Genomic DNA, 26,290 nt, shown 5'->3' on the forward strand with positions numbered 1-26,290 from the left:
AAGAGAGAGACACCTGCAGACCTGCTTCACCACTTATGAAGCATCCCCCTGCAGGTAGGGAACAGGAGCTCAAATCCAGGTCCTTGTGCATGGTAATGTGTTTGTGTGTGTGTGTGTGTGTGTGTGTGTGTGTGTGTGTGTGTGTGTGTGTGTGTGTGTGTGTGTGTGTGTGCGTGTGCGCGCGCGCACACGCTTAATTGGACCTTTCCCTTTGACCTTTTATTTTTAAGTGAATAACTAGAAAGTGAGCAGAGCACAGGCATCAAACTTGGGACTTCAGGCATGCTTGTCCTGTGTTTTTCCTTTGAGCCACTGACCAGCCATTTTTTTATACTATTTTAGAGTCTGCAAGGTGAATTAAGTAAAAGGAAGGAAGGGAAGAAGGGAGGTAGAGAGGGAGAAAGGAAGGAAGAAAGGTCAGTTTCCTTTTCCTTTTGTGTCTCTGCCCACTTCCTCTTTTCTGAATAGCTTACTTACCCTATGAAACCATGGGCTAACCTATTAACTCCTGTACCGTGGTAACTCTAGGTCCGATATGCGGACTGCTGTGTTGATGTCTCTGTGCCTGACTTAAGGGTACATTGACTAGAACCACTGCCACATTAAGCACATTGACCTGTGCTTTAAGGTTCCCCAATTGATTAATTTATCCTATGTAATGTGCAGGTCCAATTTTTATTAGGTGAGACCCTTATTTCAAAATTCAAACTCAGCTTGAGTGGTGTTCTTTATCCTCGGTGGGCCTACCTCATGGGATTCCAGCCTAGGGAGGCCACAGCACTATTCAGGAATGTTTGTTTCTGAGATCTGAAGCCAGATCAGCTGCAGATGGGAGTGGGTTGGGGTCAATAAGGGCCCCATAAGACCTGGCCTATAGAGAAAGGTAGTAGGCTGATGTGTAAACATCCCTGACAGTGAACCTGGAATCTAGTCAGAAGGAGGAAAAGGAAGACAAAGAATCCTGAAGGATCCATGCCATTGGTTCCTAAACAAGGAAGCTCCCTAAGCTATTTCTATATTTTCAACCTGATCTCCAAGATCAAGGCTAAGAGGAAGAGGGAAAGCAGTCTCATTGCGCAAGAGGGCAGTTAAAGCATGTGATTTTGCTTGAAAAAGATCTCAGTGAAAGACAACATGTAAAGACTGTATTGTTCAATAACCCCCAAATTAATATTAGAGGAAGTGGTAATGTGCAAATAAATAGTCTGGATTTTTGGCATTAATAAAATTAAATGGGAATTTGATTATGCTGTGTTACAGCTACACATAATGTTCTCAAGCATAACTTTTGCAAATCTGTTAATTCTACTGGTGATTAGATATGTGCATTTCAACACATCTTGCTGCCCTTTGAAATCTAGTACAATCAAGATGTTAGGTTGTAAGCTATTTTCTGGCTATTAAGATGCATTTCAATACTCATCTTTAATCAACTGGAGATCCCTAAGATGACTTTGATATGCACAGTGTGTGTGTGTGTGTGTGTGTGTGTGTGTGTGTGTGTGTGTGTGTGTGTGGAATGACCCTGCAATAGAATTGTGTTGAATTTCATTCATTCAAAAATCAGATCTTGCACTTCCTTTTGGGTTATTCCCCTTGCTATATTCTCATTTGTTTATTCATTCACTCATTCATATTTTCTCTCTGCACATATTTATTAAGAAGCTTTTATGCTCTAAATAATTTTCTAGAAAAAAATCCAATCAGGGCTTTCCTTTATTATGGGTATTATTGTCTGTGTCTCTAAGCAGAGCACAAGGTAATCAGCAGGATCATGACTGTCACACCTTGAGGCAGAAGAGGAAGCAGAGATGGCTGTACTACGAAGAGGCCAAGGTGGTCTGTGGAGGACTCATAGGGTGTTTGCAGCATTAGATATAGTGGGGAGGGGGACTCCCTCACATGTTTTGGCCAGGCATAGCTGCATTTCATTCATCCAGGTATCAGGAATTTGAGCATCTACCATGCACCAGCACCTGCACCTGGGTCCATGCTGTAAGCCATTCAGTTACCAAATTCAGTGTCTGAGGAGCTTGGAGTCAGGGTTCTTCCACTCTCCCTGCAGTGAGTAGTATGCAGGTAACTGTGCACATGGTGCAAGATGCTCAGGTAAACGAAGTCAAAACCATGCACTGCTTGTTTGCAGCCCACTGGGGAGAGATCTCGGGCTCTAACAACCTTAGCCCTTCATCCAAGGTCATTCTGTTATTGAATGATGTACTTCATTCATTCAGTGAACATACACCCCAGGGAAGACTCTGCTACCAACATCAGTGTCTGCAGAAAACTTACCCTCTTGAGGTGCAGTTGAGTATATGAAAACGCGAGCCCTGGAAATCTTTGGTGTGGCCCCTCAGGAGGGCTGCCTGCTAGCCCCCCCCATATTCCCCACACCACCCGAAGAAGCTTCCAACAACAGCTGCTTAGAGGATAGAAGTCACAGTAAGCATAATCTTCTGCTTCCTGATGCCGCTGTCTTTTTCACAGTCACTAGCTTTCACTTGAGCTCTTTAAACTTGGAACTAAGTGCAGCCCTGTGGCCTTGACAGAGCTCACTTTGTGGTCTCTTCCTGGAATGTGAAAAATGGCAGTTCAATAGGGGGTGCTGTCTGCCTTCTAGTCAACCTCAGACCTCTAGACCTGGCCATGGACTTAAGCTGCCTCCTGGTAGAAGAGATCACAGATTATATAGTAAATTCAACTCTAAGTGCTACTTGTGACAATAGGGATGTTAGTACTAAAGTTAATAATAATGTAATTGATGATAATAGGCTTCTAGTTAAAACATAAATACAAATTTTCCTGATTCTTCTCAAACTGTATATTGTTCAAGGCACTTATTTATGCATGCACTTCTTGCTCTTAAGTGCAAGGGAATATGCAGAATTCTTTCTGTTAAGTGGAACAGAGGAACTGTTTAAAAGATGACTTCTGCTGCCTACGGTCTTCCTGCCAGTATTAATAAAATACATTAGTTGAAAGCACACTAAGAATGGGATGTATGCTGTTTCTGATCTTTTAAGACTTTCCACTTTCCAGCTGTGCAAATGAGACTTAAAATATTAAATGACTTGCCCAAGGTTCTACAACTGTCAAGTGTTAAACTGGAGTTGGAGGCCAAGTGTATGACCTTAAACTCTATTTCCTTAACACTGAGATAAGATTATAGGGCTGGGACCAGTGTAGGCTAGTTGAGATGCCATTGTGCTTGCTCTTGCAGATAAGATGCAAACAGATGAAGGAGCACACCAGTTCAAAACAGTTACCTGGAGCCTGACTGGCTGGTTTTTAATGCCTTTAATTAGCCACGCAACTTTGAACAAAAAATGATCTCGCCTGATCCCTCATCTTTGAAATGAGGATAATATTAGCACAAGGCTCACAGAATTATTGTAGTGAGAGAACATATATGTAAAGTGCTTCTAATTATTAACATATAGAAAAGCAATAGTTGTTATCATACAGGAATAATTAAAAAGGAAGTAATTATATTATGAGGAACACGTGAAGAAATCCGACCGTCCTCATAGATGCAATTTCAAGTGTTGAGAGGTTCAGAATGTGATTCTTCCCAGCTAGAGAAACCTGGAGCCAGGGGGTGGACGGGTGGGGATCTTGACAGGAAGGAAGATTTTTGACAAGCTACAGGGAATAGTATTTGTAGCATCAACACCTTTGCTTTATTTAGCACTTACTTTTCACCAGATGTGGAGTTACATCCTTTGCGCCCATGTTCATTTAACCCTCACATCAAGTGTATGAGGTGGATGTTTCTCATCGCCTGAGGAGAGAAATACCACTTTGAACTGAACCACTGGTTTTTCTACTTCAGATCGTCTTACTGAAAATAGGCAAGACCAGAGGAACAAGTGCATGTCTCCTTGACTCCCCAGATCATGCTCTGTACCCCCAAGACTCTTAAATGTGGATAGTAGTCAGGACCTGGAGTGAAAGTGTTCACTGTGACAGACATCCAGATTTCATTGGCCATTGGGAACACAGTGAAGTTCACTTTAGCTCATGAGACCTGGCTATGGAGACATGTAGGAAACAAGAGTTAAGAACTAGGATGGGCCAGCATTTGACTGTTCTTCCAGAAAACTAATTGAGTATTACTTGGTGCTAAATGGGGAACAAAGAGGATTTGGAGAATTGGGTGGAATTGCCAGATGTATTCATATGATAATCTCAGAGGCCCTTAACTGACCTATAGTTTGGTCAGACATGCATTTTAGAAATGTACAATTAAGGATTAAACCCTCCTGTAATTTTGGATGGTTGAAATTATAGGGTTATTTGCAGCCAGACTGGAAGGGACCTGTTTGGAATTTAGGTAAGTTAAGCAAAAAGGTGTTGGAGAAGTGAGAATTTTATTTTATTTTTAAAAATTATCTTTATTTATTGGATAGAGACAGCCAGAAATTGAGAGGGAAGGGGGATAGAAAAGAAGAGAGACACCTGCAGCACTGTTTCACCACTTGTGAAGCTTTCCCCCTGCAGGCGTGGACCGGGAACTCAATCCTGGGTCCTTGCACATTGTAACATGTGCACTCAACCAGCTGCACCACCACCTGGCCCCTGAGAAGTGAGAATTTTAAAGGGCTAGTTGGTGATACAGAATCACCTGCCAGTGGCTCTCCATTTCTGCCCTTTTCACTAATCCAGATGTACAGGCACCCAGGGAAGCATTTTGAAAATGCAGCCAGGCATTCTTCAGCCATATACTGGGCTAAGGCACTTCTTTTTTAAGTTTTTTAAATTCCCCTTTGTTGCCCTTGTTGTCTTATTGTTGTCATAGTTATTGTTGTTGTTATTAATGTTGTCATTGTTGGATAGGACAGAGAGAAATGGATAGAGGAGGGGAAGACAGAGGGGCAGAGAAAGACAGACACCTGCAGACCTGCTTCACCACCTGTGAAGCGACTCCCCTGCAGGTGGGGAGCCAGGGTCTCAAACCTGGATCCTTACTCCAGTCCTTGCACTTTGCGCCACCTGCACTACTACCCAATTCCTGTACTAAGACACTTCTCAAGAACCCACAGAAAATTGTGCTCTGAACATGGAAAGGAATTCAGAATTCAGAACTCATTGAGAACTCCCATGAAGGTGCTTTTTTTTTTTTCCCCCTAGCACCCAAATGTCTTAACTTCTCTCCACCCTCATCCTGGACAGATTGCAAGAGATGCCTGCATTTCTTTTTCTAAACCCATCTTGTCATCTATCTGGAAGCTGGCTAACAAATGGCAGGAGGCAGGGACCCAGCATCCTTGTCTCTCCACAAAGTGTACAGCCACAGAGAACTTCTAGTTACAGTGTCTGTGGTTTATTCATTGTCTTAATGAGCCTTTGCTGTGTAACCACAGCCCCATTATGACTGGGCCACCCCACAAAACAAGGAAGTTCCAGTAATCCTCCTTCTTGCCGTGCTTTTTATGTTGCTGGAAGTCAGAGCCTCTTGGGTTTCCGGAGTTAGCAGTCTTTGTTCTTATCAGCAATGCCCTCCTGTCCCCCATCCCTCCCTCTCCCATTCCTTCTTCCTCCAGACCCCAAGGCCTCTAATTTCAAGCAGTGAAGGCCAGGGGGAGTGCAGTGAGTGGTTTCTGGGGCCTGAACCAACGTAGAAAGAGATTCTGGCCAGGAAAAGTCAGCCTGCTAGTGCAGTGACAGGGTGTCCTATTCTTTCATGCCTTTGTCAGTCTGAAATAGAAACTGATACATTTCACATGGTTTGCCCCGGAGACCACAGTTATTAAGAAACTGCTGACAGTATGTTTAAGCGGAATAGCACTGAGTTAGAAAGTGTGAGTGAATTGGTATGAAATTGGCCAGTGAGTTTCATGCACTTTGGGGAATGAGTGTGTGTTCTTTGAATTCCTAGGATAAAGCAGTGCGTTCCAAAAATAAAATAATAAAGAAGATGCCAGAGACAGAATTTTCATTGCTTATGCTGCCCTCCCCAGAGACGTAGTAACTGTCTTCTTGAACTCCTGGGCTCGTATCTGTGTGACCCTAGCACTTTGTGGTATGTGGTGAGCTCATCCATGAGGCTAGGGCAGCTCAGCATAGTCTTGGTGGAAAAAACACACACTTCAGAGCTGTGTGAACTTGAATTTGGATCTCACTTTCACCATTCTCTGGTGGTGAGTTTTGGGTGCAAAATATATAATGCTTCTGAGCCTCAGTTCCTCAGCTTATACAACAGGGAAAATGATACCTCAGACAAAGGAATTGCAAAATCTGATTAAATGAGGCAGCATGTGTAAAGAAAGCACCAGGAGATAGTAGGGCCTAAATAATAACTGCTGTTTCCTTCCCTCTATCTTCTTTCCTCTTCCCCCTCTCCATCTTCCTCTTCTTTTTTCTTTCTTCTCCCAACCCCCACCCCACCAGAGTTATCACTGGGGCTTGGTGCCTGCAAAACTCGATTGCTTTCCGTACCCATTTCCCTTTTTCTCTGATAGACTCAGAAATGATGAGAGAGATGGGGAGAGACCAAGATAAGGAGAAATCTGCAGTACTAGCCCAACTCTTCTGAAGCTTCCCCTACAGTTGGGGACCAGGGGCCTGAGCCTGAGTCACTGAGCATAGTAACTTCTGAGCTCTACCAGGTATACCACCCCCTCTTCTCCATCACCCCTCACCCATTCTGCTGCTTCTCTACCTCCATCTTTTCATCTCCTGTCCTCCTTTTCTTATGATGTGTGTGTGTGTGTGTGTGTGTGTGTGTGTGTGTGTGTGTGTGTGTGTGTGTGAGAGAGAGAGAGAGAGAGAGAGAGAGAGAAAACACACACAATGTTGAGAACTGTATGAAGTGTCCGTTTCTCAGCCTCACCATGGTGACGTCTCAACTAAACATGCTCTTGTCGCTCTTGTCTCATATGGTCAAATGCACAGACATGCACTTGCCAGTAAGAGCTTCTCAATGAAGTTTCCTGTCCTAGTAATGAAAAGATAGAAATACCATGTCCACCCAATTCTTTGGCAGTTTTATCAGTTTCTAGAACAGAAATTAATATCTTAAGTCCCTTTCCCTATACAAACAGTGACTAAGGGCTGAGTGAGTGGGGTGGTCAGGCATGTCTGTAACGTTCTGTGACTCAGTTACTCTTACGAAGTGCATAAGGCTTATTGAGCTCTCAAGCATCAAGTCCTGGTTTGATCCCCAGCATCACACATGTGCCAGAGTGATGCTCTGGCTCTCTCTCTCTCTCTCTCTTTTTCTCTCTCTCTCTCTTTTTCTCTCTCTCTCTCTTTCTCATTAGTAGATATATAATATAAATCTTTTAAAAAATGAAATGATTACTGTTTTGTCCATTTACTAAAAGCTAAAGATAGGTGTTATGCTATTGAGGGCAGCTTTGTCAGATTGAGTAAGAAAAAGCAATCTTCTTTCTTTCAATAAATAGTTTAATTTATTATTTTGAATATTCAAAAACACCAATAAATATTTCAGTGAACATTTGTAAATGCCACTTAGCTATTAGGCACTGGTAAAATAGTACAAAACAAGAGAACTAAAACTTCAGCTTCCATATTAATAGTGAGCTCTCTCTCGATGACCAAGGCTTCTGAGACCTCTCCTGAGCATCCCCGTAAGTCGGCTGCCTGAGGCTGGCTTTGGGCCAGTCGTGATGTCCTGTCAGTTCGTTTGTTTCCTGGATGGCTATGGCAGAGCACTTCAGTCAGGGTGGTTTCAGCAACAGACATTTATTCTCACTATCCTGGAGGTTAGAAGTCCAGGAACAAGTGCTGGCTAGGCAGGACCTGAAGCGTTGATCACCAGGAATCTTGTTTTTATAGAATCAATGAAAGGGAAGTGCATCTAGGAAACACCAGAGGAAACCAGATGTGGTATCCCTTATCTGAGTAAAAAGAGGAAAAAAAGGAAAGACACTTGGAAGTAGTAATAGGTATAGGGGTGAACAGAAAGGAAGTCAGGAGCATTAAAAATGGAGAATATATATATGTGTATATATGTAGTTGTAGGATCATTCTGTATCAGTGACCTTGGGAGAACTACTAGTTTCCAATAGTGGGATGCACAACTCTGGGAACTGTATGGAATTATATACCTTTATTACCTTACAACTTTGTAAATCAGTATTAAAGCTGAGAGAGAGAGAGAGAGAGAGAGAGAGAGAGAGAGAGAGAGGAGAAAAAGTACTGGTTGAGCTGGTTTCTCCTGCTGACTCCAGGAGCAAATTGATCTCACTTTTCTCCTCTAGCTTGTGGTGGTGGTTTATTGCCAGCCTTGAGTTTGGAGGCACATCATGTCAATCTTGTTTCAAGCTGACTTTATCGTCACAATGGGTTATCCCAGTGTGCTGCCCTACTGTCTTCTCTGTGTATGCCTGTGCTCAGTGTCCCCTAAGGAAAAGGATGTCAGATATATTGGAGTAAAGTCCACCCAATGACCTCATTTTAAGTAGCTTTGCAAATAACCTATTCCCAAATAACGTCCTGTTCTGAGGTTACTGGTGCTTAATACTTCAACACAGTTTTAGGATATAGTAGGACCCCTCACAGTCACTGTTTGAGCTCAAGTCTTTATCTTTTTAAAGATAGTGCTTTTTCTTTTAATATTTATTTAGTGGACCAGGAGGTGACACAGCAGATAGTGTTGGGCTCTCAAGCATGTGGTCCTGAGTTTGATTCTGCAGCAGCACATGTACCATATGGTTATTGAAAAAATATATTTAAGATAGAGACAGAAATTGGAAAGGAAGGGGGAGAAGGAGAGGAGGATGGGAGGGAGGGTGGGAGACACCAAGACCTGCAGTGCTACTTGTGAAGCTTCCTCCTTGCAGGTGGGGACCGAGGTCCTCGTGCACTGTACTGTGTGCCTGTAAGTTTTGCTATCAGCTGCCCCCTTGTATCTACGTCTTTTTTCCAGGTATGAAAAATATAAACCTGTTTATTGCAAAAAAGTGAGGTAGAAGTTATTCAGAGTTGATATTAAGTTGCAAAGATAGCTCATGGAGACAGATTCCCTAAGCAATGTGCAGAGAAGGAAAAAGGGCTTACTTATGAGTCTTGATGTTCCTCACAGGTAGGGCTAGTTTCCCAATAATTGGCTGAGATCGCCTGTCTTTCCTGTTGGGTTACAGTTTCCCAGCTGTGGTTACCCCTCCTTCCTTCCTTCCTTCCTTCCTTCCTTCCTTCCTTCCTTCCTTCCTTCCTTCCTTCTTTCATTTGAGGGATTAATGGTTTATAGCAGACAGTAAAATACAGTAGTTGGCACATGTATACATGTGTAGCATTTCTCAGTTTTCCACATCATACCACCTAGGTCCTCCTCTGCCATCATGTTCCAGGACCTGAACACACAACATTCTCCCCCCCACCCCCCGCCCACCAGAGTCCTTTACTTTGGTGCAGTACACCAAAGCCTAAGTCTTAAGAGGTTGACAGTGCTACTTCTGTCTCTTTGCTTTTGGAGACTATCACATCCTGAGTAAACCCAGTGGTTTTATGGAGAGATGGGAAAATCAGCTCCCTAGCCATCTCTAGCCCTCCTGACTTGGCTCCCAACATCACTTGGTCAGCAGTGAGTCGTTTGGGAAGTGTCTCTTCAAATCTTTAAGTGGAATGAACCCCCTCATCCCATGAGAATCGGATGTGGATGTGTTTGATGATGAACCTGCCTCCAGCTGCACATGTGTGAGTAAAAGGAGTGATAGAGGCTACTAGACAACTGAGCAATATCCTTGAAAGCCAACTTCAGAAAGTGGTTTCCTGTGATAAGTGTTTGAAAGGGGAAGCAGGAGGCCCCAGGGGGGGTGTGAACAAGATTGCTAACCTGGTCTTGTTCTGATATGTTTTACTACTAAGTAAGTACTGTTGTCTAGATGGATCAGTTGTAGCTGCTTTACTGTTTTGGTGTTCCCAGCCAAAGGCATTTCCTCCTGCCTACCTGCCTTTCTGAAGTGCATTTAACTTGAAAACACCTTCACTCTCTTTGCCAGTGCTTCCCTCTGGGGGGTGGGGGTATGCAAAAATACATCAAGGGGGTGGCAGTGCCCATCCAGAGGGAACTCCATTCACTTCCTTCTGCTTCATAATGGCACAGAAAATGGAGCATAAAAATATCCAAGGGAAGGTTAAGTGCTCTGGACTAAGTGTGGAGCATTCAGAGGAAGCATGAAACAAGGGTTGGTGTGTATGGGGAGGACTGAGTTCAGATACAGGTTCTTGGATTTCTTTTTATTTTGTATTTTCCTTTATTATTCAAAAGAATAGTATCACATAGTTGTATGTGATACAGAATGTCAGGGGAGTTGCACAGCGTCTAGGCAAAGATGACCTATTTCAATATGAGTCCCTGTAAGATCACATAGTCCATAGAGGTATGGTTTAATCACCTGACCAAAAGTAGGCATCTTATTTACCAGGAAACTGAGTGTGGACTATTTATATTCCAAATCGGGATGAGAGGTGAGTGGAGCTGGATGGAGCAGGTTCTAGGAGGCTGTGTTTGATCAGCATCACTGTGCTAGAATGGAGAGACTGTCTACAGGAATCCCAGTGGTCATGTTTGGGTTGGCATTAGAGCTTCAAATCTGGTGTCTTTGGCATATTCACAAAGTGTAGTAAATGACTTTTGTGAGTTGTAGTCATTGAAGATGTGGCAAGAGACAAGGGCCCATCCAGGTGGCAAGCTCATCTAGTGAAGGAAATCGTGTAATAAGTAGCAAACACACATGTGTATATAGTTACTTACACATATATATGTATATGTGATAGTATAGATACAGCTTTGATACTAATGTAATCACTTAAATCTATATATAGTTACTCATATGCATTAAACTTATATACAGTCACATAGACACATGCGTATACATGGATCATAATCAATGATAGTGCTAGTGTGAAGAAGTAAAGCTTTGAGTCCCTTTATTCAAAACATCTTTCCAAATCCTGGTATTTCGAGATGACTTGCCAGAATAAAGTCTAAAGGACACCTCATGACATTTTAAGAACCATCACAATCTAGGTTGTAGTCTATCTCCCAATCATTTTTCCTTATCCATCCTTTCTTCTTCATGTTTCAGTCAACTTTAGTCTTGAGTGCCAAAGAACAGAGGGTCTGGAGTCAGACTGTTTGGTTCCAAATCTCAGCCCTGATGCTCACAGCTGTGTGAATTTTGGCTAGTTTCTTGACCTCTCTGAGCATTACTTATCTTGACTTCTATCAAAATTGTCTTGTACTGACTTGAATTTACCTGTCATCTCCTACAGTAGTTGTGAGAATTAGGTGAGAACATGAACTTGGAAGAGCATTAGAGTAAAACCACATAAGACTTGCTTATAGGTATGAATGACTGTGAAGATAGTATTATATATGGACATTGACACATATAATTCAGTACTGTGTAATTATGGACATACAGATATGTATTAATATACAGTTATGTGTGTATATAGTTTAATTGTGATCTGAATCCAATTCAGAATAGGATATATTACTATTAATGTTTTAAGTTTTGTAATTTTGGATAGACAGTTAAATTAACAGGGACAGGGGAGGGAGGGAGGGAAGGAGGGAGAGAGAGAGAGAGAGAGAGAGAGATGCCTATAGCAATGTTTCACCACTCATAAAGTTTTTTCCTGCAGGTAGGGACCAGGGACTTGAAGCCAAGTCCATGAACATTGCAACATATGTGTTCTACTGAGTGTACCACCACCCATCTCCTTTAAGTATTTTATTTTTTATTTATTTTTAATGAGGGAGCTAGACACACACACACAGAGAGAGAGAGAGAGAGAGAGAGAGAGAGAGAGGGAGAGCTCAGCTCAAGTCTGGTTTATGATGGTGCTGGGGATTGAACCTGGGACATCAGAACTTTAGGCATAAAAGTACAATCATTATGCTATCTTCCCAGGTGAACAGAATATGTTCTTAATGTGACATAATAATGGTGGCACACATTTTCAAGGCTTGGCTTGTGTCTGTTTTACTGTCCATAAATACTGAATAAATCATCCTCACTGGTGTGTCTGGCAGGGGAGGGCGGAGACCCTGAGCTGGGAGGAATGCTGTTCCACAGTGCTGGGGAAGAGCTAACTAGGGGACTGTCAGGATGCCATGGAGCAGCACCCCTCAGTTAGCTCTAGGAGCTGCAGTCAGGTCTTGTATTGAGAACATCCAATTCAACAGGGTGGTAGCAATGCAACTCTGAGAAGGGGGCATCTTTAAAAAAGAGTCTCCTGTAGCTAAGCTGCGATATGGCCTGGACAGACTGGAATCAGCGATGAACTTTTATCATATATGTACCATTTCCTCAGGGGCAGAAAACAGGATGAAACACTGAAAATGAAAGTCAATTAAAAATTAGAATCAAGAGAAATGTCTCTCTGAGGCCATCTCTGCTACACAGAACACCTGTCCTTAAGCATTTTCCTGTCTATAAACCTGAGATTGGAAGCCAATGGACTTCTCAGTTGTTTAATTTTTAATGCCTCCTGTCTGGTCTCTGAGGTGGCCATTACAGATAGAGGTTGTTGGCTGAGATGTATTTGCCTAGAAAAAAATGAGTTCTCCCACTGCCAGACTGATAGTCATCCTTGGGGAGAATCCTGCAGAGGACTTGTCTTCTCTGGGGGAGGGAATTTCCTCTTCCAGTGGGCAGATCTGTTCCCATCAAAGCCCTTTAGAGATGAAAGTAAAGAGCACCTTATATTTCAACTTTCTCCACCTTTATGCTTCCTAGAATCCCCTCTTCCATTGGAATTTGTTGTGCAGTGGGGCCTGGCCATGTTGCACCTGGTAGAACCAGGTATGCTACCATACCTAGGACGCAGGTTCAAGCCCCCACTCCCCAGCTGAAGAGAGGAAGCTTCAGAGTGGTGAAGTAGTGCTGTAGGTGTCTATTTTCTCCCTCTCTCTCTCTCTCTCTCTCTCTCTCTCTCCACCTCCCCTTTCCCTCTCAATTTTTCTCTGTCAAAAACTTAAAAAGAAAAAACAGGAAAAGTTATTTACTGGGATCATTGGGCAATGCACTGAGCCCCAGTGGCAATAACAATTTTTTAAAAAATTATATCTTGAGCAACTACTGTGTGCTGTGCATTGTGCTAGGTACTGGGGTTGAATATCATCAAGAAGCCAGAGAAAATTCTCTAGTTTTGCAATGCAAACATTGTATTAAAGGAAGGATGATGATAAATGAATTTGCAGAATTGGAAGCTGGGTCATTTGTTATCATCTTGCAGAGAAAAGAATAGCCTTTGAGGTGGTGTCTCTGAATAGGTTAACAGCTGAGCAGCAGGGAGAAGGGGGAGACAGCCTAAGTGAGACCTCAACTTGGAGGGGAGCAGCACTCCGTGGGTAAGCAGAGAGGTTATTTCACTTGAGAAATGAATGCAGGTGAACAGTGTAGGACCCATCAGGCAAGTGAAGGGATGTGAGGACTTCCAGGGAACTATGAACTGGGGGAATTTGGATTGTTTTAAACCTGGGGTCAGATCATCTCTCTGAGCTTACTCTGCCAAAGGAAAAAGGCATGTAAGCAAGATCATAAGTTCATTTTGTAAAGATTTATTTATTCATGAGAAATGATTGGAGAGAAAAATCTAGATATCACTCTGGTATATGTGCCGTCAGGGATTGAACTCAGGACCTTATGGTTGAAAGTCCAATGGCTTATCCACTGTACTACCTCCTAGACCATAAGTTCATTTTCAGGAGTGAAATAAATTCACTCAGTCTCACTAATCACTCGTTCTAAGTATTTACTGGCAACTATATGTCAAGGGAGAGAAAAGTATTGACTTCCAAGTGACCTAACTAACCTATAGTTTTGAAACTCCCCATACATGGAGCCATGGTGACAGTACTACAGTTTTTAATCACTTTGGAGAGCCAAAAATCATCTCTATGGGTCTGTGAGTTCCAGGAAGGCAATGTCACCAAGAATCTGGCAAGTTGCATGGAGACTGGTCTTGTGACCTTCTCCCAAAGAATGTTCTTTCTGTCTCAACCCATTTGGCAGACTTTTATCTCCAGGGTTTTGTTGTTGTTGTTTTTGTTTTTTTGAATAAAGCTTTCCAACTGACCTTTTTTTTGTTTTTCACTTGTATAACTAAGAAATAAACATGCCAAAATGAATCACTGTTCTCTGAGCATCAGAGGCACTGACATGGATGTGGTTCATCTACAGCACATTTAACTGGACGGTCCCATTCCTTTCCTTCCTGGCCTGTCTGATACTGGCAGTGGCAACCGTCACTTTGTATCTCATCCCACTTCGGTACATCGTTTTAATCTGGGGTAAGTTTGGCCTGGTCCTTCCACTAGCAATCAATTCCAGGTAAGACCCAATTACTCATTTTTTAAGTGCAACCATAAACTTTAAATGTGCTCTTGCTGGCAATTAAACAGGAGATTAGGGAAAGCATTTTGGGAACAAAAACTTCCAGGACCTCCCTAGAAAGGCCAGTTGCATGAACGATCAGCATAGATATTTATAGGCCTCTTGCATAATTGCAATCAAATAAAAATGTGATTGTGCCTGCGATTTCCCTTCAGGCTTTCACAGCCATGAATACTCTTGAATAATATATTGCTGTGGCCCAGAAATGTTCAGGAAACAGTTATTCTAACAGTGAGCAAACACCTGCATCTTGCCCTTTATATTATGTAAAGGAGATCAGGATGCTGCCAGTTTGTCCCTGACACTTCATTTCACATGGAGGAAAAATAACCCAACTCTACTTAAATCCAGAGCAGGGGGAGGGGTTGAAAGGGGGTGGGAGTACACTGGGTGGCTGCCTAACCAGTGTGCGCAAGAGCAAAAACTGCTTTACCAGAGAAAACAGTGTGCCCATTTAATATCTCCTACTACCGGCTTTTTTTTTCTTAAGTTGAAACAAAATGGCAGACTTGAAAATCAGCATCATGACTTGATTTGTTGCTCAAGGCAGCAAATGGACAAAAAGCAAGCAGCTCTGTGAATATTGGTGACTGTTACTAGGTGGGCTCTGGGTTGATACAATAAGATTCTTTTGCCATAAATCAGCCAGGACTACTCTTAGGGATCATCAGATGTTAACGTATTCTTCTGAGAAGTAACAAGAAAGTGTGTTGATTAGATCCCTGTGGTTTTTTGTCCATTTTGAGAGATTCATCTCAGGGGCTTTCATTAGTCTTTTTTTTTTTTTGTCTAACATTTTCTGTCTGAGCCACTTTTGAAATTTTCTTTTTTTTTTTTTTATTATTATCTATTCAATGTTGATTTACAAAATTGCATGTCAACAGGGGTATAATTCCACACTGCTCCCACCAGTAGAGCTCTGAATCCCAAGTCCCTCCATTGCAAACCACCACAGTTCTTCCAAGGTTGTAGACATGGGATAACTGTCATCTCTACAACTTATCTGTCTACATTTATACATAATTGTCCCCTTTCTCTTTCAGGTCCAATCCTCTCTTCCCCTCCAAGCCACACAACCCTATTATTACAACCAAATGTCTCTCCCCTTTTCTTCCTCACTCTGGAATCTGATGGATCTGGAGTTCAGAGGCTTCTTACCCTCTTCCTCCTATCACTTCTCCCCCACTGGGAGTATGGATCAAAGTTTTTTGGGGGGCGCAGAAGGTAGGAGTTCTGGCTTTCTTTTTCCTACAGGGTTATTGCTGGGGCTCAGTGCCTGCACCATGAATCCACTGCTCCTGGAGGCCATTTTTTTCCCCTTTTTGTTGCCCTTGCTGTTGTAGCCTTGTGGTTATTACTGTTATTGTTGATGTCATCATTGTTGGATAGAACAGAGAGAAATGGAGAGAGGAGGGCAAGACAGAAAGGGGGAAAGAAACACAGACACCTGCAGACCTGCTTCACCACCTGTGAAGTGACTCCCCTGTAGGTGGGGAGCCGGGGGCTCAAACTGGGATCCTTACGCCGGTCCTTGCGCTTTGCACCACGTGTGCTTAACCGGCTGCACTACTGCCCGATCCCCGAGTTCTGGCTTCTTTAATTGATTCTCCACTGGACTTGGGCATTGGCAGTTTGATCCATACCCCAGCCTGTCTCCATTGTTCCTTAGTGGGGTAGGGCTCTGGAGAGGGGAGGACACATTGGTGTGGTTGTCTGTCCAGAGAAGTCAGGGTGGAATCATGATAGCATCTGCAATTTGATGTCTGTAAGGTGGCAGGACATAGAGTGAGACAAAATGATTAATGAAAAGGAACCAAAAAGTAGGAACAGAGCAGATGAGATCAGAGATCTTAGGGTGGAAGAAAGCTAGGAAGTCCACGCTAGGCATGTTTCTAGGGGCCCATGACTATAGTAGTTTTTACTTGAGTTTGATAGCTTGCATGAAATTGGATAAAAACAATGCATGAGAAATGTTATCAGAGTAGAGAAAAAGACTAGAAAGTTGAATTAGAGCAGAAACTAGCTCCCATTCTTGAAAATATTCCATGGATCAAATTAACTATTTATGGGAGTCAGGTGGTAGTGCACCGGGTAAGCACACTTGGTGCAAAGTGCAAGGACAGGCCTAAGGATCCCTGTTCGAGCCTCCGGCTCCCCACCTGCAGGGGAGTCGCTTCATAGGTGGTGAAGCAGGTCTGCAGGTGTCTGTCTTTCTCTCCCCCTCTCTGTCTTCCCCTTCCCTCTCCATTTCTCTCTGTCCTATCCAACAACGATGACAACAATAACAACAACAACAATAAAACAACAAGGGCAACAAAAGGGAATAAATAAATAAATATTTAAAAATAACTATTTACTTCCACCCATCCTACCCAAGGCATGTATATGTATATGTATATGTATATGTATATGTATATGTATATGTATATGTATATGTATATGTATATGTATATGTATATGTATATGTATATATTTAGCACCAGAGCCTGTATAACCTCTAAGTCCCTATTGGTCTGAGCTTGCAGCTCACGGTCACAACTGGGAATAGTGCAGGCTGTACTCATTTCAGGATCAGTCTTCCTTGAGTGGCAAGGTAAGAACCCCAGCAGCTCCTCTATGGTGATGGCATGATTCTGAGAGGGCCCACAAGAGGGCTTGTGATTTCATTCCTGATAAAATTGACCAGTGGTGGTGTAGAGAGGGATCCATCAGAGAGGTCTAGGCCCATCATATTTGTATGGGAATCCAAGGATTCCCAGACTAGGGCCCCATGTGATGAGGTGGTGTGATATTGACCGAAAGGGCCATTATTAAGTGAGCCAGTCTCTTGCCCTTATCCAACTTTCTAGTCCTTTCTTTATCTGATGACCTTAGACTTTCTCCCAGTTGTTTAAGCATTGAGTGTCATTTGTTGAGCACAACCAGAATTAGTTTTTGGTGATCTGTCCTCTTTGGGCCTTTCTGTTAGATTGCCAAGCTAATTTGGTCTAAGTCTAACCAATGAGTGAATTTATGATGCCTTCTTTAGGCACCATATCTAGGATTCCAGGTTTATTATGTCTAAGTCTAATCATCAAGGACTATTGAATACTATTACTTGGAGTTATATAATTGTTCCTAGCTTATGGATACATGCACACCTATACCCAGTACCCTAAACGCTACCCTATACCTAGTATCTGTAACTTTGTTAGATGAAGTGCCATCTAAAGGGAATGTAGGTATTCCATATGTTAGGAAAGATCCTGTAATCCTGTGGAGAGACTAGCAAGACTTCTCCACTTGACCCTTGGTCTCACACAGTGGGCACTATAGTGGAATTACTGACATTCAAATCTGTGACACTTTAAAATAATATGTCCTTCTGGAGGATGCAAGCTGATAGTTTTTATTCCAACATAGACAGTGCACTGTGGACATATTATGCCCTTATTGGTGCATCCAAACTACTGCGCAGGTTTTTCATCTTCTCAGTGGCTGAGCATGCAGTGTTTTGACCGGCTGTGATATTATCCCTGCCTTGCTGTTCATTGTAAAGACTCCAGATGCGCACACTATATATAATTAACAATAGGAGATATATCTCTTCTCAATACGTCTTTGTCTCCCTTTCCCTTCATCATTTTGCCTTGTCTGTTTCCTTTTGCCAAAAAGCCAATGCTACAATTAAATGTCTTTAGAATAACAGAGTGAGAGTGTTCTAGTTTGAAGGAGCGCGGGAGGGGAATTTCAGCTAGAAACATGAAGCTGGCTGGGGAGGTGGGTAGAGGGAGGAAAGGCATAGTGAAAGAAAGGACCTTTTTCAAGAAGTTTTCCCCACCTCTTCCACCAAGCCAACATCTCTTCCTGAACAATGACTGGCTCCCTTTGCAAAGCAGATGTAAATCTGACCATCCAAAGGTATGCCCAGAGTTTGACATTTTGTCAGTTGTGTGCCAGGAAAGAAGACCAGTTCTTAGATGAAAGAAAAAGAAGTGTTTCATGAAGGAAAATGTGCATCAAGCCTTTCACCAGTTGGGGAGCCTAGAATGGTTCAGTGGGGGCCTTGACCTCACAGCTAGGCCAGTATGGGGCATTGCTGCCTAACTTGGGTGAGAGGTTGTTTTGTTTTGCTTGTTTGTTTTTCCATTGTTGGTCCTCCATGTATGTTTGACGTTACAGTCCCCAGGTTGACAGTTTTCATTCTATTTGCGTCATACCAAAAGATAAGCAGAAAAATAGCTCACTTATGCAGTGTGCTGCTTTGCCCTGTGTGTGACCTGGGCTGGAGCCCAGCTCCCACCTTACTGAAGGAAGCTGGGAAGCTGTGGTCTCTTTCATTCTCTTTTAATTTCTCTGTCTCTGTCTAAAAAAAAAAGGTATTTAGAGACCACAGCACTGGAGTTTCCCCTGAGCCATGTGCAAGGCAAGACACCCTACCTGGTGAGGTACCCCTTGGTCCCCAGGTGAGAATTTTTTTAGCACCACTGGAACAGACAACATAGTTAGGTAGAATCCTTGTTAAAGCAGTTCTCTAGGGCCAAAAGAAAAAAAAAAAAAAACACAACTCAGTGGGCTGCTTGAACTTTTTGCTTCTAAAACTCCAGATGAAAAACGAGTTACCATTTAGGGAAAAGACCACAGCATGTGAGCTTTGCACACAGGCACTACAGCTCTGAGGAGCACGGTGGAAGACACATAGTGGTTAGGAGGTCCTCTTAGACAAGGAAGCCAGTAACAGAACTTCCTCTAGAGACATTTACACAGCTTTCGCCACCGAAAAGGGGTGATTTCTGAAGTATTGACGTGTATATGTATATAACTAAGGGCCTTATACATATGTGATTTTGCTGCTCCTGGACTGATTTTTGCAGAGAGGAGAGAGAATGAGAAATCACGCTCCCCTTGGTGCCACAGTGGCACTCCCATGAGGCTGCACACATGACAAGGAGGGGACACTAGTCAGCCCTTTTTAAGTGGCCAGCCACCTTCTAATTGTCATTGTCTGAGCCCTAAATTAGCCTGGATTCCATTGCCTAGACAGACCCATACACCAAAGCAGCAGCCCATAAATTAAGTTAGCAAACCATAGTCAGATAATTTTCCAATAATAACTTTTCACAGTTTCCTACGGCATCAATGCACAACCAACATGTCGAGTTCTGTTCTGCATCGAAGGGAGACGCCTGTGAAAATGAGGAGGAGTGGGGGAGAGGGATTTCTACAGTCTCTCTTTAACAACACAAACCAGCTTCTGCCCTCCTCCACCCTCTCACTGCCACCTTGGTCCAGAGCCCCCAAGCTGGGACTTGTTGGGGCTGATGTCGGCCTTTTCCCATCTGGGACACTGGCTCACCTCACTGAGGATGCTGTTAATCAGTCTCGTCCCGAAAAGCCCATGTGCGCTGCAGTTTTAGAGTGTTTCTGCCGCCCTGCTGCTGGGATTGTAATGGGATTTTCACAGCTGAAGAAGGCAGAGCTCCTCTCCACAATCCCCCCATCTTTGCTTTCAGAAAAGGCTTTTGTGAGTGATCCCACATGCCAGCGACTTATGCCTGGCTTGGGGTCTAGTAATTGTTTTCACACTAATTTTTATTTGTGAATGCTCCTCTTCCCCAGTCAGACAAGATTTTAGACTTATAGACAGACAGAAACAATAGATAGATAGATAGATAGATAGATAGATAGATAGATAGATAAGATTCGATAGAGCAAGATATAGAGAATAGGAGATAGACAACTAGACATATAGACAGGTAGATAGGCAGATATACAACATTTCTATTGTTGATTGGCAGATAGATCATAGGTAGATAGACAGTCGTATAGATTAAATGCTCTCCCTGTGTTTCTATTTTTCAGGCATAAATAAATTTACTAAGAAACTCCGAAACCCCTATGCCATTGACAATAACGAGCTGCTAGACTTCCTCTCCAGGGTACCATCTGATGTTCAAAAGGTATGTAATGAATGGTCACCACCAACAGGGGCTTCCGACATAGAAGTCTGAGCTACCTTCCCTTCCCCCCACTGCAGCCCTAGGAGTGCAAGGCTGTGCTTGTGTGAGTAATTGAGATAACGAATCAGAAAATCTTTCAAGAGGCCTGGCTTGCAGGGAGGTGGCAAGGAAACCTTTGTCCAAAGCATGAGATGATTGGGGAAAATTATCCTGAAAAAGAGCTACTTAAGAATGACCTGGATGGAACTCACACTGCGCGGCTATCGAACCAGGGTGTTTGTCCCCTTTCTGATTGCTTGCCTCCCCCCAGAGGATAAGAGGGACTCAGTGAGCTGGGAGCATGCCATCCAAAGCTGTGGGGGGAGTGCTTAATTTCCCCCTCCTTGGGATGGCAGGAATTGCAGGAGAAGTAGAGGGACAAGAGGATTACTCTTTTCATCTTGTTTGCTCCAATTATCTCCCGGACTTCCTGTCTATCGTTTTCCTTCTGAAGACTCAGGGATGCTGAGGGCAGAACCCCCCACTTACTGTAAGACACAGAGAGCCAGAAACGGCATGAAATCATTTGAGATCAATCAGAGCGTTTTTCACAGGTAATGGTCACTCAGTCTAGCAGCATCCTGTTTCTGTGGATAGGTAGAGATTAACCAAGGCAACAATAGCAAAAAGTCCCAGAGAGCAGAGCGATCTGAGCCCCTGCAGATCCAGACTTCTGTAAATCCCAAGGAAGGAGTACAAGCAACGATTTCACACATGGAGAACAGAAATCATAGAATAGATAGATGGGGAGATGGTGGCGTGAAATAGCATCACAATGATGATCAAAGGCACCATCCTTTCTGAGCTGAGAGAATCCCCAATCAAGTATTGATTGTCATCATCAGACCAGGGTGACATAATTGGTTTTCCTGTGACTGAGCGGATTGCAGAAACGCAGGGCTGAAGGCCCCTGGAGTTTCTTGTCATTTTCTTCTAGGTTCTCCAGATTAAAATAAAGAAGTTGATGCTATCTGTCTTTCACCTTCATTTGATGATATAATTAGCAATGAAGATGTCTTCTATAAACATGAACTTGTGTGTTAATTAATACTTGTGGTCCATGACTAGGAAGCAGTCTCCGTCCCCCTGTTTGTCCTGCAATGCAGTGACATGTATGCTATCTATTCCCTGCTTTCCATGGGGAGCTACAGAAAACATACAAAGGGCTATTTTTTCATGAATCTCCTTTCACTAAAATGTGGCTCAACTTACATAATGGGCTCAATGTTCTTGGGGTGTCTTGCACAAAAGCTAAACAGTGAGCACATGTGGGCTATAATACCACACGTTAAAGGTAGCATTCCACCATCAGCCTGTGCAAGCCCACGTGCCAACATCTGCAAGGTGCCATCAGCTACTCTGCAGTGAGAGTTGGCACCTGCAGCTCTGAGAAGTGGGAATTCCCACCCAAGAGCATCTTACACAGTCCAGGCATCTGCTGTCTGAGCAGTTACCCAGTTCAACTTGTCTTGTAGAAAGACAAGAGATACTCAGCAGAAGAGCATTCAAGGCAGATGTTTAATGTAAGAACAGTTTATTTTTTTTAAAGATATGTGTTTACTTATTTACTGTTGTGATGGGGGGGGGAGATTTTTCAGAGCATCACTTTGGCATATATAGCACCTGAATTTGAATCCAGGATTTCATACCTGCAAGTTGTGAGATCTACCACTAAGTCTTTTTGAGCCATTTCCCCAGCCATGAAAAGAGCACTTTTCAGTAGCACAGAAGTTTCTTGGCCCCCAGGGAATTATATTTATCATGGATGTTTTAGCTGTTACATGTCTTGTAAGTGCAATTCAGTTTTAAGCAGAAATGTAAGTCAGGGGTCTAGTATCAGTCTCCACATTTTTCTCTCTCTGGCAAAATAAATACATATAATTTGTAGAGGTTCCCTCCCCCCCAGTTTGAGATATTTTTAAATGAATAATTCTTAGTAAGTTTCTGTATCATATATTAAGATAAACATTCCCATGAGGCACTTATTAAGCTTTCTAGTGGTGGATAACAGGCACACACAGCTCAAAATCACCTCACAGTGTCCATAGCAGGTAGCAGAAAACAATCTGCTTTTAATATTTGGGTTTCAAAAAATGGTGCTTGAACTCCTCAAAGCCTTCCTGCAATTAATCGCTCCATGTTCCTGTGTTTAGAAAATGATTCATTACCTTTGAACCTTCCTTCCTCTGCCTTGGTTTGTCCTGGGGGAGCCATTAACACATGCTGTGGTCATCTAGGGTTACCGAAGAGCCCGTGTGACGTCTGCTTGTTTTCACAGGTGCAGTACTCAGAACTGAAAGTCTGCAGTAGCCACAGTCCCATTCGGAAGAAGCGCAGCGCTCTCTAGGACTCATCCCAGTTTGGGACACCAGCACCCAGTTCTACTAACGGATCACGTAGTTGGATGTTAGTGTCCAGTCATTGGTACCTGTGTGTGGAATCTCTTCTGTATTAATTATCTCCCTTCATGTGCACACTTGCAGACACTTGTGCACACACAGCCACTCATGTGCATATCCACCTGCATGGGAGCCCTAGGTGCACAGTGTCTTAGCCTAGCAAAAGAAGACCGTCCAGACTATGGAAGTCTTAACACCCAATCTCAGTTAGGAATGGAAGCCAGACTTCCGCGGGTCAGCACATCCTCCCTGAGAACACCCCAGAGAACAGAACACCTGCATGGAGAGTAACTTTGAAACTGAACTTGTTCACACACCCCTGGGAAAGTCTCCTTAAAGTTCATTTCTTTTCACTCCCTACTTCTTTCAGGTTATTGTTCATGTGAACCTGCATTTTTATCTTCTCTTAGTTAGCAAGTCTTTGGAAATCATTTACCCCAATAATGTAGACTACAGATGGAATTTTTTTTGTATTATTATGAGGATTAGCTTAATTATTTGGGTATCTTGTGGTGGGTATTGAACATCTATATAGAATGTTATCAGTGACATTCTGGGTGCTGGGTGCAACCTGCACTATGGTCCGTTGCTGGCAATGGATGTCCCAGAAAGGTCCCTGGGGCTCACTCCCTGGACAAATGAAGGTTTCATGAAAATATTTGGTTGCCTTAAAATACTATTTCTACTGGCTTTTTTATTTCTTGATTTTTCTAAAACTCAGATTTCAACAGTAGAGCTGAGGGAGGGCGATAAATAGATGGATCCTAAGAAAATTTAGAAACATAAAGACCAAGAAGCAAGGGACCCATAACTATGACTGTTTTACCTGATTGTTGCAATCAGTTCTTTTGTCAGATTTGGGGACAGAAAGAAAAAGGCAAAAAGATTTTTATGATTGAGGCATCCAAATTGATCTCTTGTTTCTCACAAGAGTAAAATAAGCTGATGCATAATACAAATAAATCTGAACCCCATTCCTAGAATGCTGACCAAGGGCTTCCTTTGAGAAAATCTGGCACACTTAAAAACCCATTTTGTGCATATGTAAAATGTATGCAAATGTATTTCTGTTTAAGTGATATTTGTTTTGTACAGACTATCTTATGTGGATACATACTTTGTATGTGCATTATATATATAAATATGTGTGTGTCCATATATGTTTATATGGGCATGGACATATGTGTGTGTGTTGTAAAGAACAGTTTAGGTAAGAAGACTTGATTTAAAAGTGAGTTTCACCATGCCCCCCCATTTGCAAACTGATACGCTTAAAAAGTATGTTTATGAAAAATGCCAAAGATTCTAAACCTTATCATTTCATATCTGTGTTTCTTCATATTATATCTTCGTGGGTTGCTTTCTGACTGAGCCACATTTCTGCATGATTTGATTTACTTCAAGTTAATGAAGCTGGCTGAAAAAGAGCATTGCAGAAATTATAAAAGCTCCAGTAAATTTCTTAGTTGTACATATAATAGACACCAAAGAACCTCTTTTGTTAAACCAGTTACTCAATCTTCTGTGTAAACAATGCCTCATTGTCTTACTCTCAAGTATCATCTAGTTTATCATAGTCTGTCGTTTTGTAATGATCTAAGTCAGACATTTTTAAACAGACATGTGAGATTAGATCAGTCATCCGGATGAAAACGCGCAGCAGCAAAATAACCCCTTATTTACTTAAAAAAGTGGTACCAATAGTGTTATTCCTTTTGCTATAGAATTTCAAAAAGAAATGATTTGTCAAACAAGAGGGTATCCTTAGTTGGACATATTGGCTCTGTAACATGACATGAGTTTCTCATCCCTAAGTTTGGGACATGTCCCAATTCAGCTGGAATGCAGGAACAGGAGCAAATCAACCTTTAACCAGTGGTATTTGGGAAACAATTGTTAACTGATTAAGTAGAAGCTGCACACTGAAAATGAGGGTGAGTTTTAAGTGAAATGCTCATATTTGTACAAGGAACGAGACACTTGTATGAAAGATTACAGAACACCTTAAATAAAACTGATGGAGTGTGGATTCATATAAGCTAATTAAAGATAATTTAGTAGGGATGTTGAAGTCCTGCCAAGCTCTCCTGGTTTTCCCCTCAGACCTCCCATACAGTTTGTAGACCTGAATGACTTACAAACATCAGTTTACACTGCAGTGCATCATAGACTTAAGTTCTCCATCAGCCATGTCTTTAAGAATTTTAACTCCAGGCTGGCAAGATAGTTCAACTGCTCTGGCATGCGTATGACCCTATGGATTGACAGTGTCATAAAATTTAGGGTTATAGTTGTGTGCAAGAGAATGTGTGTCAAATTACCCACCACAGAAGTCTCTGTAGTATTACACCAAAAAGGCCCCTCCACCTACCTACTTCCTCTCTGAATTGCCTCTGAATACCACCATAGTTTTCAGAGTCTAAGAAGTCAGTTTTGTTTTTATTGTTCTTTTTTGAACATTCATTTGCTTTAGTTATTTATATTCTGTGCATGAATGAAACTACCAGATAAAACTGTCAGACTATCTTTCACTTCCTTCCATTTTGTCCCTAAGGGCAGTATGCCATCTTTTCTAAAGACCCAGTAGTATCCCACCGAGTGTCTATCACACAGCTTCTGTATCCAGTTACTTGTTGGTGGGTGTTTAGGATGCTTCCATATAGGTTTTTCTAGTTCCTTGGGCTGGATGAGATTCCATCTTCTGCCTCTGTACTTTCATGTCTTGGAATCTGTCTCTGGAATCTGCTACGATAGCTCTTGCTCACCAGAGATCTCAGCCTCAGTGGCCCTCCACTGAGCAGCCCATCCTCTCTGGCACCTAAAGGACACTCCATACATATCTCAATGCCTGAGCCATAGATGACTGTTCTTTCACACTTCCCTGTGTGAGTCTTGGAACAAAGGACAGAGTTGAAAAAGTAACACTGTCTGTCCTTTGCACTAAATATAAACACTGTATTGTGTGATATATATATGAACTGGGGGCTTGCTAATTAAAAGCCTTTAAGTAAAATGATGCCTAGTATTTAAAGTCTTCATGTGCACATCTGAGGTAAAGGTGTTTCTTTGTGGGATGTAAAGCAATTCTGTTCTTTATCTTTGTCATTTGAAAGACATATCTGAATGCTGAAATGTACTTAAACAAATTAAGCTCAGTTCTCTTAGAGCCAGACATTGAAACTTTTTTGTTTGATTGTGTTTGTTTTTGTCACCACTGGGGCTTTGTTGCTTCTGGCTGAACTTTCTCTGATAGAGATGGGACAGAGGGAAAGATGCCACAGTATCCAGGGTTATTAGTATCCTGGGGGCTCCGTGCCTGCACTAGAATCCACTGCTCCTGGAAGCTAATTTTGTCCTTTTGTTGCCCTTGTTGTTTATTGTTGTTGTTGTTGTTATTGCTGTTGGATAGGACAGAGAGAAATTGAGAGAGGAGGGGAAGACAGAGAGGAGGAGAGAAAGACAGACACCTGCAGACCTGCTTCACCGCCTTTGAAGCGACTCCCCTGCAGGTAGGGAGCCAGGGCCGTGAACTGGGATCCTT

The 26,290-nt window shown here is 42.5% G+C and overlaps 1 protein-coding gene across 1 annotated transcript; it reads left to right on the forward strand.

The window, feature by feature from the left end:
- Positions 1–14,141: 14,141 nt before the first annotated feature.
- LOC132536365 (multiple C2 and transmembrane domain-containing protein 2-like) lies at positions 14,142–25,384 on the forward strand. Its single transcript, XM_060184111.1, has 3 exons — positions 14,142–14,269; positions 20,214–20,311; positions 22,629–25,384. The coding sequence occupies exons 1-3, from the start codon at positions 14,143–14,145 to the stop codon at positions 22,695–22,697; spliced, it is 294 nt and encodes a 97-aa protein (XP_060040094.1). The 5' UTR covers position 14,142; the 3' UTR covers positions 22,698–25,384.
- Positions 25,385–26,290: the final 906 nt, after the last annotated feature.

This window comes from Erinaceus europaeus, unplaced genomic scaffold (genome assembly GCF_950295315.1).
Source record: "Erinaceus europaeus unplaced genomic scaffold, mEriEur2.1 scaffold_1135, whole genome shotgun sequence".
NCBI lineage: Eukaryota > Metazoa > Chordata > Mammalia > Eulipotyphla > Erinaceidae > Erinaceus > Erinaceus europaeus.

What these genes read in the sequence shown, in the direction of transcription:
- LOC132536365 (XM_060184111.1), top strand. Translation starts at nt 14,143, where the DNA reads ATGTGGTTCATCTACAGCACATTTAACTGGACGGTCCCATTCCTTTCC. An exon ending in GTACATCGTTTTAATCTGGG is followed by an intron (nt 14,270 to 20,213) that starts GTAAGTTTGGCC and finishes TCTATTTTTCAG; the next exon opens with GCATAAATAAATTTACTAAG. An exon ending in TACCATCTGATGTTCAAAAG is followed by an intron (nt 20,312 to 22,628) that starts GTATGTAATGAA and finishes TTGTTTTCACAG; the next exon opens with GTGCAGTACTCAGAACTGAA.